Raw genomic sequence first — 18,396 nt, 5'->3', positions numbered from 1 at the left:
ATGATTACAGCTCAGGAGCTATAAGGAAAGCATGAAATTTCTGGAAGCAGACTCATTATATATATATAAAGCTTTTCCTATAATGCTTTAGAAAACTTAAGAGTGGAAAATTCAGTTCCCCAACAAACAAAAACGCTTCCTAATTATATTGGGCATGACTCTAATGTGTGAGTATAGATTGTATTCTTTTGGCGTTTGTCTTTGACATTGTTTCTACAACTTTATTTTTGAGAGAGAGGTCTGGACCAGATTGGAAAAACAAATTCTCCCCAATTCATGACTGCATCATTGACTTCAAGGTTTCTGGTAGAATCAAGACCATTTTGTAAATGCTATCCTCCTATCTTTCTTTTTAAGCCTGACTGTATCTCATCAAGGATGTGAAGCCACCCACCATCCCCCCCCCCCGCCCAGAATGATGCCCCCAAAGGTCACAGGCCAGACACACTCAAAGGATGCAGGGTGAGGTGCTGCCCCCATCTTACCTCTCATTCCTCACCAACAGGTTCTTCTTTAAGTCTGATTTAGCGCAATTAAATTAAAATAACCAAGCACCATATAGCTGTCAGACCTCAAAATCCCTTTTTCAAGAAGGATTTTCGTGGATGAACCTCGTGCTTCTCGATGACCACAGAGTTTTCAGCTGAGAGAAATCTGCTACACGGGTTTTCACTGGAGCTCGTATCAAAAGGCTCCTGCGTGAAGGGGATGATCCTGTGAGCAGAAATTAGGTACAGAGCTGTAAGAAGGATGATGGCAGGTGGCTGGATGCCTGTCCCTCCCTCGGTGCCTGCTCTGGAGTCGGCTTCGGTGCTAACGCAGCCTTCTCACGTGGGGAACCATGGATAGACCCAAGAGGCTGCAGCACCTCCCGCAGACCAGCGGTCCCCGTGACCTGCCGGGTTGAGAGAGGTGTGCTCCACGTTTCAATGTCTCACAATGCTTTACCCTTCAAGGCAGGGACTTGCTCCAGACCCAGATCAGGAGGCCGTGCAGCTCAGAGTGGGGGGAGGACAGCCTGGGGCAAAGGTGGCCCTGAGCAAGTGCCCAGTGTCACTTGTGATTGTGACGGTCCCCACGCTGAGGTGCGGGGAGACTGGGGGGGTCGCCCAGGCGTGAGCAGGCAACGCCGACGGAGGGAAAAGAAAGCTCGAGGACAGAAGGTCAGATCTGCCCGGGGCAGGTGTGTTTGGGTTCCACTGAGATGTTGGCCACGGCTGGGACAGGGGGGTGCATCGGGGATGGGGGTGCAGAACAGAAGCATGCAGAGAGAGGCAGGACCCAGAACACAGGGAAGTTAGTATGATGAGTGAGTGGCTTGAAGGGTGCTCTGGGCCCATGTCCCCTTTAAAAGAGGTCAAGTGGAAACCAGAATCAATGTTTAGGACCCAAATAAAAACTGGCACCAGCCACAGATGCAGGACTGGGGCAGGCTGTCCGGTGAGGCTGAGCGCCTCAGCGGGGACAGCGGCAGACCAAGCACAGAGAGGAGACACGCAGAAGAGAGACGCCAGGCTGGCGGTAGCAGGACGGAACGAGGTGTGGAGAAGGAAGCAGATTGCAGACCTGACTCCTCCTCTTTCTCTCCCGGCCCTTGTAAACATTTCTGATATCTCCAATTCCCTTCAAGTTCATATTTGTAAAACAGAATGAACCATCTTTTCCGGCAAACCGGCTTCCTCTCAGCATTCTCACTCTCTCCTGGTCCCACCAGCCCTGGCCTCTGGAGTCAGTCCCCGCCGCGCCCCCACCCCCACCCCCGCGCCTTCTTGCTCATATATGGAGCCAGAGGGTCCTGTTGCCCCTCCCCCGGTAGAAGTTGGGCACCTGCTTCTTCCTGCCTAGCGCCAATGCTCACCCCAGTCCACTTGCACACTCTGTCTGCACCTGTCGATGCCCTCATGAAGGCCCACACGCAAGCTTCCCCCCGTGTTATGTTCACATGCCAAGCTGGGGCTCCGTGTCTCTCTGTGCTGTGCAGGGCACACATTTCCATCGGCCACTACCATTCCCTGAGCCCTGTGTTCCTAAAGCCACGGCCCTCCTTCCTTCTCCCATTCTGATTTGCTGACTTTGTCTATGTTTTTATTTTATTTTTATTTTTTTTAAAGGTTTTGTTTATTTATTTGCGAGAGAGAGGGAAAGAGAGCATGAGCCAGGGGAGTGAGGGGCAGAGGGAGAAGCAGACTCCCCACTGAGCAGGGAGCCCGATGCGGCACTCGATCCCAGGACCCTGAGATCATGACCTGAGCCAAAGGCAGACGCTTAACTGACTGAGCCACCCAGACGCCCCTGACCTTGCCTCTTATTATTTGCTAAGAAACACGCTTTATTTGCTAACAAAACACAATCAGGTTTGAACCTGCTTCCCTCAACCAGCAAGTCCACCAAAAGCTCCCCTGTTGTTTCCTCCCTTCTCCCACCGCAGAGATGGTCACTCTGATGCCCCGGGACCCCACCACCTCCATTCCTGATAGCACCCTTGCATCTGTGCTCAGACATTGTTCCTTCAAGTGTACCTTTTCTTTTCATTATATGAACTTCCCCCTTTACCTCCCCTTGTGTCAAAAACCCAATGAAAATAATTATTATTGCTTGTATTTACCGAGTACTTTATTTTCATAACAATCCTATGGCATGCATTTTATTGTCCTGTTCTATAAAGAAGGAAACTGAGACACAGAGAAATTAAGTAACCACACAGCTACTAAGTGATAACAGCCAGAATTTGAACTCAGGCAGAAAGATTGAAACACCCATCAACTTAGCAACTCCATCCGGGTATTACTCAAAACTTCTTCTCCTGAACCAAGGAGAGCATGCTTCCCTTGACCTTGCCTCTCCCCTAATCTGACCTTTATCTTTACCCTTCCACCGACTTTCAAACCCTTCAAACCAGTTCACATTCCCTACTGCTGCTTCCTCATCTGCCCTTGTGCTCCTCCCCCTTCTGCAAACGGACATCTCCACGTCCACAGAAATGGTCCCTGTGCAGCTCAGATGGTAGAGCCGTCGATCCCACAGCATGTTTTCATCAGGAGGGGTCTCTCCCTCTGAGTCCTGAGTTTCCGGTTGCTTCTATTTCTTGGAAGATGCCTGAGTGTCCACCACGCTGTAGGCTGGTCTTTCTTGCAGTGTGTGCATCTGCTATTCTGGTAACGTGTCAACTCCTGGTGGACCAGAACGTGTCCCACCTCTTAGTTCTGCACTGAGTGCCTGGTGCTAGCATGTTTCTGATAACTAGTGACAGACTAGAACTGGAAGGTAATTGGAATCTCTACAAGCATTGGAAATAGGGTGGTGTGAGTTGCACGCTTTGGCTCTCTAACTTTGCTTCTGCCTTCGGAGGCAATGGCCCCTACGTCATGAGAGTTTTCAACCAGAAAGTGTGAAAAACCAAAGCCATCAAAGGGACTCGGAAGCAGAAGAATCCTGATTTTTTTTTTCTTTTTTTTTTTTGCCCCAGTAGCTCTGCACCACCTGAGTGACCCCAATGCCATGTCCCTAAACATGACTTCTGAGGGAAAGAGAAGGGTCTTCGACAAGTCCCACAGGGTTTCATAAAAGCCATCTTGTCTTACAACTTCCTGTCCTACCTAGAAACTTGCTCAGACTTGAGGTTTATTAATCACGGTGTCAAAGGCATGGTGAAGAGGAACACAAGGACAGTTCCTCAAGGTTCATTTTTCCTGGGAGCGAGTACGCACCAGGTGAATTCAGCACCCAGCAACTCGGCCACGCTGACAAGCTTCTCTGCGCTGCCGGGGGCCTGTCTCCTGGGCCTGTGTGTTGTGTAGGTGTCAGTCTGCTCTGGAACTCAGTTCTAACCGGCCCGTGGGTTTTGGTCTTTACAGCTCCTGACGGCCCACCTCAGGAAGTTCACCTGGAACCCCTGTCATCTCAGAGCATCAGGGTCACCTGGAAGGTAAACCAAGCAAACACTTGTACTCCTGGCACTTTGTTCGCGGGGTGAGCACCTCACGCACGTTACGTGTTAGGAAGCCGAGACACTAACATTTTGTGAAACTTTGGTTTTGCAACGTTAGAGTAAAAGCCCTTTTCTTAACATCCAATATGTGTATCCACATTTTGAATACTTGTGCACAGAGAGTGGAGTTGTTATGTCTTGTTTTCATTCTTTGAATTTGACTGGGTCCTAAGAGCTTGTTTCTGCACAAATAGGGGGACAGATGTGCCCGGCACTTCTAACTTGAGTCCAGGGGAAGCTTTTTCTAAGTGCTTTTACAAAGTGGCAAATCCGAGTATGGCGGATAGTCCATGGAGCTGGCAGAAGGGACCGTCGCCCTCACTGTGCCACCAGCTAGCGGTGTCCTTGAGAACGCCCTTCGCTTCCTCCTCAGCGAGGTGGGCTGTGGAGCCAGCTGCCGTCCAAGGCAGTGGAGCCCACATGTGGCTGCAGATGTGGACTGGCCGCTGGCCGGATGAGGGCTTGCGGCCGGTCACTGGGAGAGACACCCTGAGCTGCAGAGCAAACAACTACACACGCAGCACGGTTTCGTCCGGCCGCCATGTTTTTCATAGCAAAGGCGTTGCTGAAGGAAGCAGCGTTGGCTTACGAGCTGGAGCAAGCTGGTCACGAGGGGCGTGTGAGGTGCCACTGCCCCAGGGTTCTTGACGTCACTAACCTGGGGGGGGGGAAACTGTCCTGGGAATTTATCATCCCTGGATGCGCTCCTGCAGATGATGACTGTAGACTCTACCTGGAGTGCTCTTGTTGGGTCCAAACTTGTGTGAGTTGCACTGGCTCTTCCAGGTCTGAGGTTCCCTCTCCTCTGCTCTCACCCTTTCCCCCTGCGTTCGCACTCAGGGCAGAGGCCAAGCCGACAACCACAGCGGGGTCCTCAAGTGGCAGGCCCCTAAAACCACTGATGACCTAACGCATCACGCCTCTTGTTGGTGTTTTCCTCCTGGTACCAGCTCTTTCGTAAAGGGAGCTGCATCTATAACAAAAAAGGCTCCTGGTTGTCAGGGTGGCGACTCTCTTCAGTGCCGAATCCACAGCCCCTTCGTGCGAGCTCTTGTACCCCAGCCAGTGGTTGGCTCCGGCGGACAGCAGGCCGGGACTGCTCGGCCACACAGCCAGCGCAGGCCGGGCAGCGTGGGAAGGGGTGGCGTTCCTCTCTGTGAGCATGTCCACCAGCAGCGAGCATCACACGCTGTACAGTCAAAGGCGCTCAGCAAGCCATAACCCTGTACGCATCCCGGCCGTTCTACAGACGGAATGCTGACTCACTCGGTCTCAAATTAAAGGCTCTGTGAGGCTTCATCCGCGGGCTCCGCACAGTCTCACGCTTTGCCGCTGAGAAAGGTCAGCTATTCCTGTGGCCCCTAAAGCTTTCTGGGTCCTGCCTGAGAAAGGTATCTGTCCACAGAGCTCGTACGCCCCAAAATGGAAACTTTTGAGACTTTCTAGGCATGGCCTCCTTTCTGTCTCCAGAGGAGAAAAAAGGCAAAAGTCGGTGAATTGCAGTTAAATTTCTTCTTAATGTTGAGAGAATGGACACGCTGTGGGCTATGGACAGAAAGCCTTGCTTCCGTTAGATCATGAGCCGGTCGTAACGCACAGTTCACGGAGCAGTGGTTTCTCTCGGAGCAGCAGGCTGATGTTGTGGGGCCTGTCAGCGTGCAGACAGGTGTCCGGATGATTTTACAGACTGAACGAGGTAAGGACCCCCGTTCGCTGGCTTGTCATTTCACGTCGGCCTGACTACTTAATGAAAGTGCATCACTGATTTCACTAAACTGTGTGCTTTTATCTACAATCCAAAGTATATGTAAAGGACAATATGCTGCATGAAATACGCCTTGATTTTATGGTGTAAAAGCCCCAGATTTGCATTTTGTGTAAGGAAACTGACCAGAAAGGGAAAGAGAGAAGGAGGTTAAGAAAGAAAGAGAAATCACATTAACCCAGAGAGGGAGCCCTGCCCCAGTCAGCAGGATAGAAATACCGGGGTCATGGGACGAGCGAACTGGAAACTCATTCATGGTCACAGGACAACCTACAGAAGTAAAAGATGCACTCAGGGGAGAGAGGCGACAGAGGGGAGAAGGGTGCCGGGGCTTTGGTGGGAAAACAGCCATTTTAGACTCCCGACCTCTGAAAGGTCCCGGGCACTCTGGAGACTAAAGGTCACACTGGAGCTAGATATTGTTTGTCTAATTATTGTATAAGCAACACTTCCGTGACATATCCCTTCTAATGAACAAAATAAACAACACAATCCTCCCTTTTTATTTCAGCCATGTCTTTCACCAAGGCAAAGTTTCAAATTTTTAAAATTTCAAGCTTGGTGAAGGTTCCCCATGGCCCACTGAATGTCAACCGAGACCCGTTGGACTCCCGAGGCCGTTCAGCATTGGCTGCAGGCTGTCACCCCCACTTTGCCCCTGTTCCAACAGGCCATTCATGTGCCCACAGTTGGCATCCCCCTCCTCCTTCACTGTCAATGATGACACTGTTTGTAACACTCCCCACTGCCCCCCCGTCCAGTCCTGCATGAGTCTGGGAGTAATTGTCTGAGCCCCTATGGGACCCTCACTCTTGGTGACAGCTCAGTGAGGCCCCCATCCCACAGGTTCTACCTTCCGTCGCTTGTACCTCCTCTGTGGTTTGGAGAGCTGCTTAAGGTCAGGGAGGACCTCGTTCCTCTCTGGTCCCCATTGGCTGACACACTTGCACGAATGAATGAGTGAGTGAACAAATGATTAGATGAGGACATCTTCGAGTTGAGAATGATGAGGTCCACAGCCCAAGGGTTCCAAATCACATTCTGCCTTTCAGAAACTGCCATAGAGAAGGTGCCCAGCTCTGAGGAACTCCGAACCCCGGGCTGGAATATCGTGAGGGTCTAACTCATGCTGCAGGGAAGTTCCCCTGAGCCTACCGTGGCGGGCGCCCAAAACTACCATCCCCGCTCCATGGAGTGCACAGACCCACCCCTTTCCGTATGAGCTCCTACTGTAATTTATTGAAAAATAAATGACAGTAATGGTTCAAAAAATTTGTTAAGTGTCAGAGGAAATGGCCCTCTGCACATCACATCAAATGTCAGCCTTCAGGAAGATGTCCAAGAACCAGTGCCCTATTAAATCAGGCTTTTAATAATTTTAAGTATTTGGAGTTAAATAAAAATGCTGAGCAGTGCCTTGACAGGAACTCGAGAGATAGCATAAGAAGGGAAGAATGAAGGGGGGAAATCAGAGGGGAAGACAAACAATGAGAGACGATGGACTCTGAGAAACAAACTGAGGGTTCTAGAGGGGAGGGTGGTGGGAGGATGGGTTAGCCTGGTGGTGGGTATTGAGGAGGGCACGTTCTGCATGGAGCACTGGGTGTTATGCACGAACAATGAATCATGGAACACTACATCAAAAACTAACGATGTAATGTATGGGGATTAACATAACAATAAAAAAATTTTTAAAAAACAAAAAAACAAAAAAACCAAAAAAAATAAATAAATAAAAACAAACTAAGGATTCTAGAGGGGAGGGGGTGGGGGGATGGGTGAGCCCGGTGATGGGTATTAAAGAGGGCAGTTCTGCATGGAGCACTGGGTGTTACATGCAAACAGTGAATCATGGAACACTACATGAAAAACTAATGATGTAATTTACAGTGATTAACATAATAACATAATAAAAAAAAGATAGCATAAGTGGTTCTAAATAAATTAAAAGGAAGTAAATGATAATATCCATTTTCTAACTTTTGTTCCTCCCCTTTGGAACACAGAAGGGTTTGCAAAAGCAAATACAATTTCTTGCAGTTTTTGCTGTGGTTATTCAGAATCAGAAAGAATATGGGGGCACCTGGGTGGCTCAGTCAGTTAAGCACCTGACTCTTGATTTCAGCTCAGGTCACAGTCTCAGGGTCGTGAGATCCAGCCCCACGTCGGGCTTGGAGCTCAGCTTGGAGTCAGCTTGCCCCTTTCCCTCTGCTCCTCCCCACTCCTCTCAAATAAATAAATAAATAAATAAAATCTTAAAAAATCAGAAACAATATTTAAAGTTACTGATTATTGATAATATATTTGATTAAGTACCTGAAAATCATAAACCTAAAGGAGAATTCTTTGGTTTTTCAGAAAATTATGGTTTAATCTACCTCCCTATAAGTGTCAGAATACTGACAGAGCAAGTCTCTTTTGACAGTGCCTGTCACTTTCTCTTCTGGTCAGTCTCAGAATCAACTGATCCCATGTTATTGCAAATAAAGGACAGTTTGATTGCCTGCTATCTGTATGTGTTCATAACATAAAATCTTAAGTATCTGAAATATTTAACTATCACAAGTATCTCAAAACATTTCTCCAGGGATGCAATTTAAGGCAGAGATTTTTTTTCCTATTGATATAAATATTTTCTTTTGTTTTGAATGAGAAGTCTTTTTAGAGCCATACGCTATCCCAAAACTATGAAATTTTCAATTGTTTAAATATTACAGTGCTAAAAACTGTTGTCCAACTGATGACTCAGGACAAAGTCCTGAGAATGATCTTGCCACTTTCTTGCCCCTCTGTATCAAACCCTCTGGCTAGATTTTATTTGGGATGAACAATGTTGCAGAAGAGATACCTGATTTGCATAAAATTTGAACATTGCATATTTAGGGATTTGATTAAATTTCAGTAATCCGAAGAATACTTTTAACTAAAACACCACATCTGCACAATCCCCAGTAATTCCAACTAATTGAGGCATCATTGCAATATGTTATGTTTCCCAGATGAGCTCTTACAATGGGAAAATGGCTTAACTTGTCATTTAAAAGCAGAGCTGCCTTATTGCCAGTGACCTTCATCATAATGATTTAATAAACTGCAGGCTCCACTTGACTCCTGCATCTAAATCCCTCTACCCAGGAAATGGCATGCCACATTGGAAAAGGACTGTCTTCTGAAATGCTATTTCCTGGCTGGGGTCCCTGGGAAAGCAGTCTTTCTGAACATTTGCTCTCAGCCAGACATTGTGCTCAACTTTGCATGCATTATGCCGTTAGATCTGTGCATTGGGTATACTGGGTTTCGTACAAATTCTTGACATTGAAGGGATTTGCCCAAAATCTGAGGGCTTGGGACTGTCAGGTCGAGGACCTTCACCGAGATTTTTCCGACTGGTTTCTAAGCAACCCATAAGCTAAGGTACACAAAGTGCCAAGATTGTGGCTTGTGCATAGTAAGGTTCAGCAAATATTAGTTTCTTGTCCTGTTCCTTCCAACTTCCTGTTATAAATTTTACTTGACTTTAATATTAGAGAAAATAGGAAAAATGTAATTTCTACCTTATCCCTCTTTCTTTCCAAATGTAAACTTAGCCTTAGCATAACTGGAGTAGTAAGTCAACACCCCTTTTTCCAACATCCATTGAAATTCAAAAGGGTTGCCTTGAAATTAATTTTACTTCATTCCTTGACTCTCACTTTAATCCTCAGGCTATGAAAAATTACAAAATTTACATTTCTTAATCAATTTGTTCTAGAGTTGGATTTACAGCAGCTTTATTAAAAATCCCAATGACCAACATGTCTTACAAATATTTAAGGAACTATCAGCCCTTCTCATACTAACAAGTCAGCCTCTTTCCCCTCTAACAAGAGAAGGAAAATCCAAACTGATTTCAAAACCTCTTGGTTGTCCACATACCCTATGATTATTTTCTCTCAACTTCTGACAGTTGACTAGCTCTGTGAGGGTAGAGGGCATATTTTATTTTGTTTGTTTTGTTTTTGTTTGTCCACCATATCCCCAGTAGAAGTATATTTAAATATTTGTTAAATGAGTACATGAGCCATTCCCATTGTATACATTCATGTTAAAACATTCATATCAAGAGGGGCTACCTTTTCTTTTGGAAACCCTTGGGCTATATTCACATCTTACTTTTTTGTGCATGTATAAAATATACAAATCCCTTTAATAAAACGACTCATTGCTTATTTGCCTCACTTGTATATTTGGCATCCCTCTCCATCTATCCCTTGGATTAGCCCTCCTGGTTTAGCCGTGTGATTGGCCTTCACCAGGGACCCTCGTTCTCTGTCCCAGAGAAGAGCCTCAGGCCAGCCTCCCAAAGGGTCCTGGCTGGCCTCCCAACCTAAGCAGGCAATTCTCTTGGTTCCCAACCCCCAAGTGTAGCAAAAAGATGCTGGCTACCTTTCCAAAGGCTGCTCAGCTGTCAGAAGTGTCGATCCAGGTCTGACACCAGGCATGCTGGAGAGCTTAGCTCAGACTCAGTAGAGGAGGCACGTCCCAGTGTACTGCTCCAGTTAATTGACCCTGACAGGATGCAAATTGGGCTTGGACTAAGGACTAGGACCAAGGCCATCTCCATTCATCAGAGGCAGTCCTTTCAGATGGTTTATTCTGAAAGCTTCACACTGAGCCTGGATGAACCTGACAAGGCAAGGCGTCTGTGAGCAGGCACTTCCGTGGTTCTGTTTCAGAGCTGTTAGATTATAAACTGCTAGGTTACAGGGAGTCAGGAGGCAAGGATGGTATTTTTGCCTTGACAGATAACATATTGTCAAGATGCAAATATGAACAACGCGTAAGAATCAGAGGTCATAACTAAAAGAGCATTCTGGACATTAATTGATGACCAGCCATAAGTCTTTCTTTGTCTGATACATCAACATCACATTTTACAAGTCAGTTAGATCCTAAACTTGGGACATGAGGTTAAAAATTGCTCGTGGTTGGATAATATTGAAAATTACTTGTTTATTAAGTACACTGTGCATAATTTTAGCTATGAAATCTTACAGGGATATATATGTATATGAATATACAATACTTTCAGTGTAAAATGAAGACTATTTACAAAAATATCACCGGGCAACACTTCATTATGCATAAAGTAGGATTAACATAAGTTAAATATATCTATAACAAATTGCATATAAGAATAATAATATAATATAATATAATATAATATAATATAAAAATTACTGGATTAGACTTCAGGAAAATTAGATATTACTCCCATTTCTATACCTAATAAAAATGACCTCGAGCAAGTTACTTTGTCTTTGCTGAAACTCAAACCCTTTACACTAGTTCCGTTCGGAGCGTTCTTTTCATTTTATCATAAACACGTAAACATGCTGATGAGCATTATCTTCCCTGCTAGTCTCTCAGCACTGACTTATAACAGGGAGGATGAAGGACATGAGGGCACTTTAGAATCTGTAGGTTGGGCCCTCGAATGACAGCCTTGATTCTGATCTCCACCCTGGATGCTTGCCCCCTAGTGGCGCTTGATAGCACAGCCCTTTCTGCTAACAATACACCCCAGTAAATGTAAATATTGTGAAATTTGCTTGACCAATAAATAAATACATAAATTTAAATAATCTAATAATTGACAGATAGGTAATGATTTTAAGAAGAATATTCATAAGACTGTCTCAGGTATAGTTTTACTGGTTCTCATAAAATACTAACTCCACTTTTAACAGAGCAAATCAGAAGTTCAAGTTACAGTGAATATGGAGCTAAGTATTATAAATGAGCTAGTTGGCATCCATCAAGCGAGTGAGTGAATGAATATACACTATTTTATGTGCCTCATTTTCTTAGAGAGCACTCTTTAAGCCATCTTGCTGATAACACATTTCTCATCTTAGCAGAAAAATCAAATAGGGTAGATACATTAGTAAATGAGCACAGATGTTAGAAGGAAAAATCAAATGAATAAAGGAAAACATGCCCAACGAAGAATTCCACAGATACCAGATGACATCTGTTATGTCATGGACATGTCCACTAAGGCAAAGGAAGAAATCTGATGTTCCTTTTATCATTTAAAACCAGGCTGGACAAAGTTCTCTGTGGTTTGTTTCAGGAAGAACTCCAGCCAGGACAGCGAGAGCCAATTGCTGTAAGAGACTTTTCTGCATCTAATTTCCACATTTCGTTTTCATAATAACGTGAAACAGAACAGAAAAACAATGTATGCTTTCAGGTTCATTTCACCAGTACAAATACATTTAACCTAATGCACTAAGATATAGCCAACTAAGTCTATCTCAAGGTAACCTCCCACAATATCTTTAAAAGCCAGCTCCTCTTTGTATTAAAATCTTTGAAAACAAGTTTTACATTCTTGTAACTCTTATGATGGATTCCTCACATTAATACATTCTTTTGAAAATTTCAGTACATTCTTTTGAAAATTTTAACTTGAGATGTAAAATAAAAGTGCTATGTACTTTGAGTAATCATAGAAATACAGGAAGTGAAGCAATTCTACCTTTTAAAGATATATTATCGTTTTTGTTTTTTCTGAAAGTTACAACCTAAAGTTGGATATAAGCCCTGTTTTTATCTAAATAACATAAGAATTCAGGAGGTGTATTCTTACTGACTTCTGGAAGTCAGAATTCCCAAGAAAGGAAAGGATGAGGCAGAGAATGGGCATTGTCACTCCCGGGGGCTCTGTACAGGACCTGTGGCTGTCTCAGCATTTGGGCGTGTGTCAGGTGCATCCTCCATCTGAGAACCAGAGTGGTCCCTGAGGGTTCCCACATCCAGGATAGCATGTTGCTGACAGGGGAAATGATCCTATTGGACACTTTCTCAGTGCTCTCCTCCATTATCCATTCATGAGTGTTCATGCCTGAAATTCCTTCAGTTGGGGCTAATGCTTTTCATTACCCAGGCACAGATAAGAGACAAAGGTAAATAGCGCTATGGAAGCAATGTCCCTCTATCCTTCAATCATGACATAAAGTGTACATGGTAGATATTAAGTCCATGACCAAAAGTCTGCTGTTGATGCAGGCATTGCTGGTCTTCTTAAGATAGGACACAGGTTAGGACTTTGCCATCCCAGCAAGAAAGGGGACTGACTCCATCAAGCCCTGGCCTCTCTTGGATCCTCCTCTCATGGAGGTGCCTCTCCTCCCACCAATGCTCACCCCAAGCCCTGGCCTCTCTTGGATCCTCCTCTCATGGAGGTTCCTCTCCTCCCACCAATGCTCACCTCCCATCCTCCCCCCACCTCCAACCCCAGCCCACCCCATGCATTCTACCCCGCACCCTGCACACTGATTCAGTCCGCAGCGCTGTGTCCTCCAGGGGTCTGTAAACTGTTTCTGTCAAGGGCCAGAGAGTAAAGACTTCCAGCCTTGTGAGCTACATAGTCTCTGTCTTAACTCTTAGCTCTGCCTACCCTAGCAGGGAAGCAGACAGCCAGTAAAGCTTTACCCAGGCACGCTGACATTTGAAGCGCATGTAATTTTCACGTGTCACAAAATATTCTTCCTCTTTTGAATTTTGCAGCCATTTAAAAACGTAAAAAAATATATATACATTCTTAGCTAAGGGCCATATAGAAGAAATGGCCAAATAGACAGGCCCCAGGACTTGGCCCCATGTCCACCATGCTTTACCAAACATGAAGCAGTCACATGCAGCTGGAATACGTCGCAAATGGTTTCCTGTTACTTGGCAGAGGGTTAAACCACCGAGGGACTCTTTCCAGGCATGAAGTGAAAGCCTTCCTTTCATTCTGCAGTTCCTTCTGAACTGCAGATCTTCTCTGGTCCTTCTGGACAGACCTACACTAGCAGAAGTTACAAAGACTGACAGCAGCAATTCTTCGTATGGTTGAGGCAGACCATTCCTTTACGGAGAATCTAATACCTTTGAAAACGCTGTGTTTTGCACCTCTCCCTGCCATCCCCAGGGGCTTCCATTACCTACAGGGGAGCTACTCCAGGCTGGGTCTCTCCGGTCTACATGGGAGGAGCCAAGCCCTTTGAGATCACTCAGCTGCCGCTAAATAGTTGGGGTCCTCTTGGCATCCTAACCCAAACCCCTTTCTCTCTGCATCCCCATTGTCTGTGCAATGTCTAGAAACACAGGTGAGACCTGTCCCCCAAAGCCTCACAGTCTCCAGGTGCCTTGTTTCCTGGCTGGGCCCTGGCTGTGCCTCTTGGTGACCCGTGGACACATCTCATGCAGCCTCTCCCCACTGTCTCTCTGCTCTTTCCCTGGTCTGAACCTGGACACCTGCACTCTCTGTGTCATTTCTTTCCAACAGACCCCACTCCCAGACTCTGGGACACTGTGAGCCATCACCCTTCCAGGCAAGAAACATTGTTTCTCAGAAACATTAAGACATCTAAAGGCCCTGACATTAAATGTGGGATATTCTGGAGACCCGCTCTCAGAGGCAATACATATAACACCAGGTGGGGTCTGCATACGGGCTATGAACTCCTTTGTTAGGTCTTTGGCAGAAAACACTGGATAAGCCATTAAGGCTGGTGAGAAATGCTGTGTGTGGTTACCAGACAGTGTGGGATGCAAACAACAGTGAAATTCAGAAAAAGGAGGGGGCCCAGCAAGAGTAGCTCTTCAACACGTTTGTTGGTTGGATGAATGAATGAATGAATGAAATGAGAGCCACGCCCCACACACACTTTAGAAATTAAATAAATGAAGTCCTGTTATGCAATAGTTAACCTCAATTTCATCCCATAAAACTGTAAGAGCCTGTTTCTAAAATTCTACATGTGTTTTCCAAGCCCAAGCACATGCTTGGCTGCCGCCTCCTCCCCAGCTGCCAGATCTGATGAGAACACAGTGACTACCAGCTTCAAGTCAAAGTTCTTGGCCTCTCAATATTGTGCCTAGTTCGAAGTTCTGTATTCATCTCAGACCTGAACTGAATAGCTCATGCCATCTCTACCCCCACAGTCAGCACAGAAACCTTCTGAAGGATCACTTGGAGCTGTTCCTTCCGGGGTCGTCTCTAGTTATCTCACCCGGGTGCTGTGGGGAGGCTGACTGCATTCGGGTAAGGCTGTCCCTCTTCAACAATGGCGGGTCCTCCTAGAGGCTCAGATGAAATGCCCCTTCTCTGGGAATCCTCTCCCTTTTCCCTTCCACGATACCCCATGCCAACCCTTGGCACTGCAAGCACCACTCTCTGCTCTAATCATAGGTTCACTTGTAGTTCTCCCCTTGAATAGGATAGGCACCAGTTCCTACTGTTCCATTGAATGCATCCATCCATTGCGTAAGCTTACTGAGTAGCTGCTATTTATGTTGGGGAATAGGGATGGGGACTGGAAGGAGTACATGAAGATAAGAAAGACAGTCCACAGCCCCTGGAATAAAAGGGAAATGAGGACAGGTTACATTTCAAGTGAATTTGGAAGAATCTCAAAGGAGAATGTTCAATTCATTTTTCACCTGACTTACTCAACATGCCTGAGTAATGTGGTATTCTTGGAATGCAGAAATCTGCAGCAGAGGTTTTAGCTCTCGAGGTTGGTCAGCCGGTGAATCCTGGCATTGAGCAGAGTCCGTTCACCTGCGCTGGGAAGGGGGAGGGAAGTGTGCAGAAACAGGACCTGGCTGGTGGCTTTCTAAAGAAGAGAGGCCTGCTCTAATCACTCACATCCTTGATGGTGCTGTGAGCATTTGCACATCCCTGTTCTTACTGACTTTTTAAAGACCTCTGTATCTGCCACAGGCAGCTTCAAGGCTCATGTGGACGGACACATAAAATATAGACACTTGCAAACCACAGATACACTGACACTGTACTGCTGTTGTCATGGAGATCAAAAGAGACAGTTTCTTAAAGGAAGTGGGTGTTGGAGCAGGGACCAGAGGCTGGAGGAAGGACACCCGGAAGGATGAAAGAAGGCTGTTTAGGGAGACTACAGGAGGAGAAAAGCGCCTAAGGCTAGAAAGGGGAGAGAGCAGATAAATGAGACAAATGGAAAGAACCCAGGCTCATTACTGGATCCACAGGTAAATGAAAGGAAGAGTAGTATTCAACACAGGAAAATAATTAATCCCTACATGAAAAGCACAACAGTGAATAGAGAAGGGCTTCTCCCAGAACTGCAGCACACTCAAAGGGGCTTGAGAGAAGGTAGAAACAGGACACGTGTAATTCAGAGCGGTCTGTAAATAACAGCATCTTCTGGAGCAGAAAGGCGCTCAGATGGTTGAATTCTGCAATATACAGTGAGCCTTGGACTGACTTTCTTTTTTCTTTTTTTTTTAAATTTTTTCCATTCACTTACTCTCCAGAGTCTTCCTTTAATATGTATTAAGAGGACTGTTTGCCAGGTGAGATTTGCTATAAATCTGGATCTGTCATAAATGATCTTTATTCTAAAATCACATCACCCATGAGCTGGCCAAACAAGTGAACAAACTCTCCAGAATCCCTGCTTTAAGAAGGAAAAGAAAAAGGATGACATTGTCCAAACAAGTTGGCACCTCAGATGCTATTTTATTCCCTTGACGGGGACTGGGAAGTGAAGCTGGACCCCCCCCAAATCCCACCTGGATCTCTTATCCTGATGCATGAGCCGCCATGCTGAGTGACCACATGGAAGCCAGCTCTCAACTTGGATCCAAGTTGCACGGTGATCCTGAGAGATCCTTCTGTACTGGATAGTCCAGGCCTCTGATCAACAGCTACATCATGGACCTAGAGTCTGGGCAGCTCTTTTATCTTCAAACCGTTCTCATTAGCCCTGCACCCAGTCAGATTATAAACCTGCAACTGACGTCATTCCTGCCCATCACTTTTTTTGTGCCTCATGTATGCTCAAAACCATTCTCTTCTGCATCCACAGTAACATTTTCTGAGAATGTCCACTGTGCTGAAGCCCTGTTTTGGACAAGTGAGTGGATGAGATTTCAAACATGTTTGTGAGAATCCTTAGGCACTTGGAGCTTGCAATCAAGTCCTTGGAAACCCGGCATTCGATATGGAACAGTGGCCATAGGAGGGGATGGAAGTGATCAGTTCTCACTGAGCTGATGGTGAATCAGTGCATGCGGGGGAGGCCAGAGGAGAGAGAACTCTTTGGATGGAGGCAGTCGAAGGAAGCAGATGAGCTGGAAGTTGAGCTGGCTTTGGAGAATGAGTTGGGCTCTGATAGAGGAGGAAGAAGAGCAGTCTCTGATGAGGGCTTTATGAGATGGAAAAACACAAGAGAGTGGGAATTTCCATGCTTGTTCGAGGATCCAGAGAGAATCCTAGGTCATCGGGGAGCAGCCAGGGGTCATTAGCCTGGAAAGACTACAACTGGGCTTAAATCTCACAATGGGTACTGCTGAGATCTGGGGAGAAGAGGGCATGATCGAAGCGGTAACTTAGGAAATTTGCCTTCTCCATTATCTGCAACCAAGATTCAAAGTATGTTCAAGATCTCTACCTGATATCCTCTTTTTCTTTTCTTCCTACTTCACCATTAATTTCATTCATTTGGTTTCATGAAACAAATAATTATTTTTGACCCATTTTGTCAATCACAATTTGATGATAATTAACGGCCAGAGAATTGTATCCTAAAACTGCCTTCCCCATTAGGATTTCTCCCTTACAGACATCTACCTTTATCCCAGGTAAACACACACACGAAGGCATGGATGTTTAAAGCATCATCCAAAACATATTTTATTTTTTTAAGCTTTTTTATTTATTCATTTGAGAGAGAGAGAGAGAGCACAAGCAGGGGGAGGGTCAGAGGCAGAGGGAGAAGCAGGATCCCCGCTGAGCTGGGTGCCTGACCTGGGGCTCAATCCCAGGACTCCGGGATCATGACCTGAGCCGAAGGCAGATGCTTAACCGACTGAGCCACCCAGGTGCCCCCCCAAAACATATTTTAAAGTTAAGTATATTATGCACTAATTTGTCTTGGGATGACATGAAGCCCATTGTCAGATTTTTCCACACACCCTGTCCACACCACTTGTTATTCATTCCACTCAGGGAAAGTCTCCAGGGTCACTTTCAAAAACTCTTTGGTACTTGCACCGCAATCCCTGAAATTTCCTATACTGAACGTGCAGAATTCCTCTGTTTATAGACTTTTAAAAAGAGATCTGAGTTTTCAAGGATTTCTTTAATGTAAACACATCCCTAAGTGGAAATCTGACTATCCAGACTACAAAGTAATAATAAAACATAAACTTTGCCTGACATAGTTAGAGTTTTGGCTTGTTTTTGTCCATGAAAACAATACTTTCTCTTCATGTGATTTGTTAAATGTTCCTTTTTTTAAAATTTTATTTTATTATGTTAATCACCATACATTACATCATTAGTTTTTGATGTAGTGTTCCATGATTCATTGTTTGCGTATAACACCCAGAGCTCCATGCAGTATGTGCCCTCCTTAATACCCGTCACCAGGCTAACCCATCCCCCCACTCCCCTCCCCTCTAAAACCCTGTTTGTTTCTCAGAGTCCATAGTCTCTCATGGTTCATCTCTCCCTCCAATTCCCCCCCTTCATTTTTCCCTTCCTTCTCCTAATGTCCTCCATGCTATTCCTTATGTTCCACAAATAAGTGAAACCATATGATAATTGACTTTCTCTGCTTGACTTATT

At 45.5% G+C, this 18,396-nt stretch overlaps 1 protein-coding gene across 1 annotated transcript in view; it reads left to right on the top strand.

The window, feature by feature from the left end:
• DSCAM (DS cell adhesion molecule) overlaps positions 1–18,396 on the top strand; it is a 482,198-nt gene that overhangs the window by 377,447 nt on the left and 86,355 nt on the right. Inside the window, exons 13-14 of the mRNA XM_081819866.1 lie at positions 3,855–3,925; positions 11,483–11,558. Of these exons, the coding sequence (XP_081675992.1) occupies positions 3,855–3,925; positions 11,483–11,558 (147 nt within the window). The remainder of the gene's footprint in view (positions 1–3,854; positions 3,926–11,482; positions 11,559–18,396) is intronic.

Source organism: Leptonychotes weddellii, chromosome 1 (genome assembly GCF_054177405.1).
Source record: "Leptonychotes weddellii isolate Sample4059 chromosome 1, ASM5417740v2, whole genome shotgun sequence".
Classification (NCBI taxonomy): Eukaryota; Metazoa; Chordata; class Mammalia; order Carnivora; family Phocidae; genus Leptonychotes; species Leptonychotes weddellii.
This window is presented reverse-complemented; position numbering and strand designations above follow the sequence as displayed.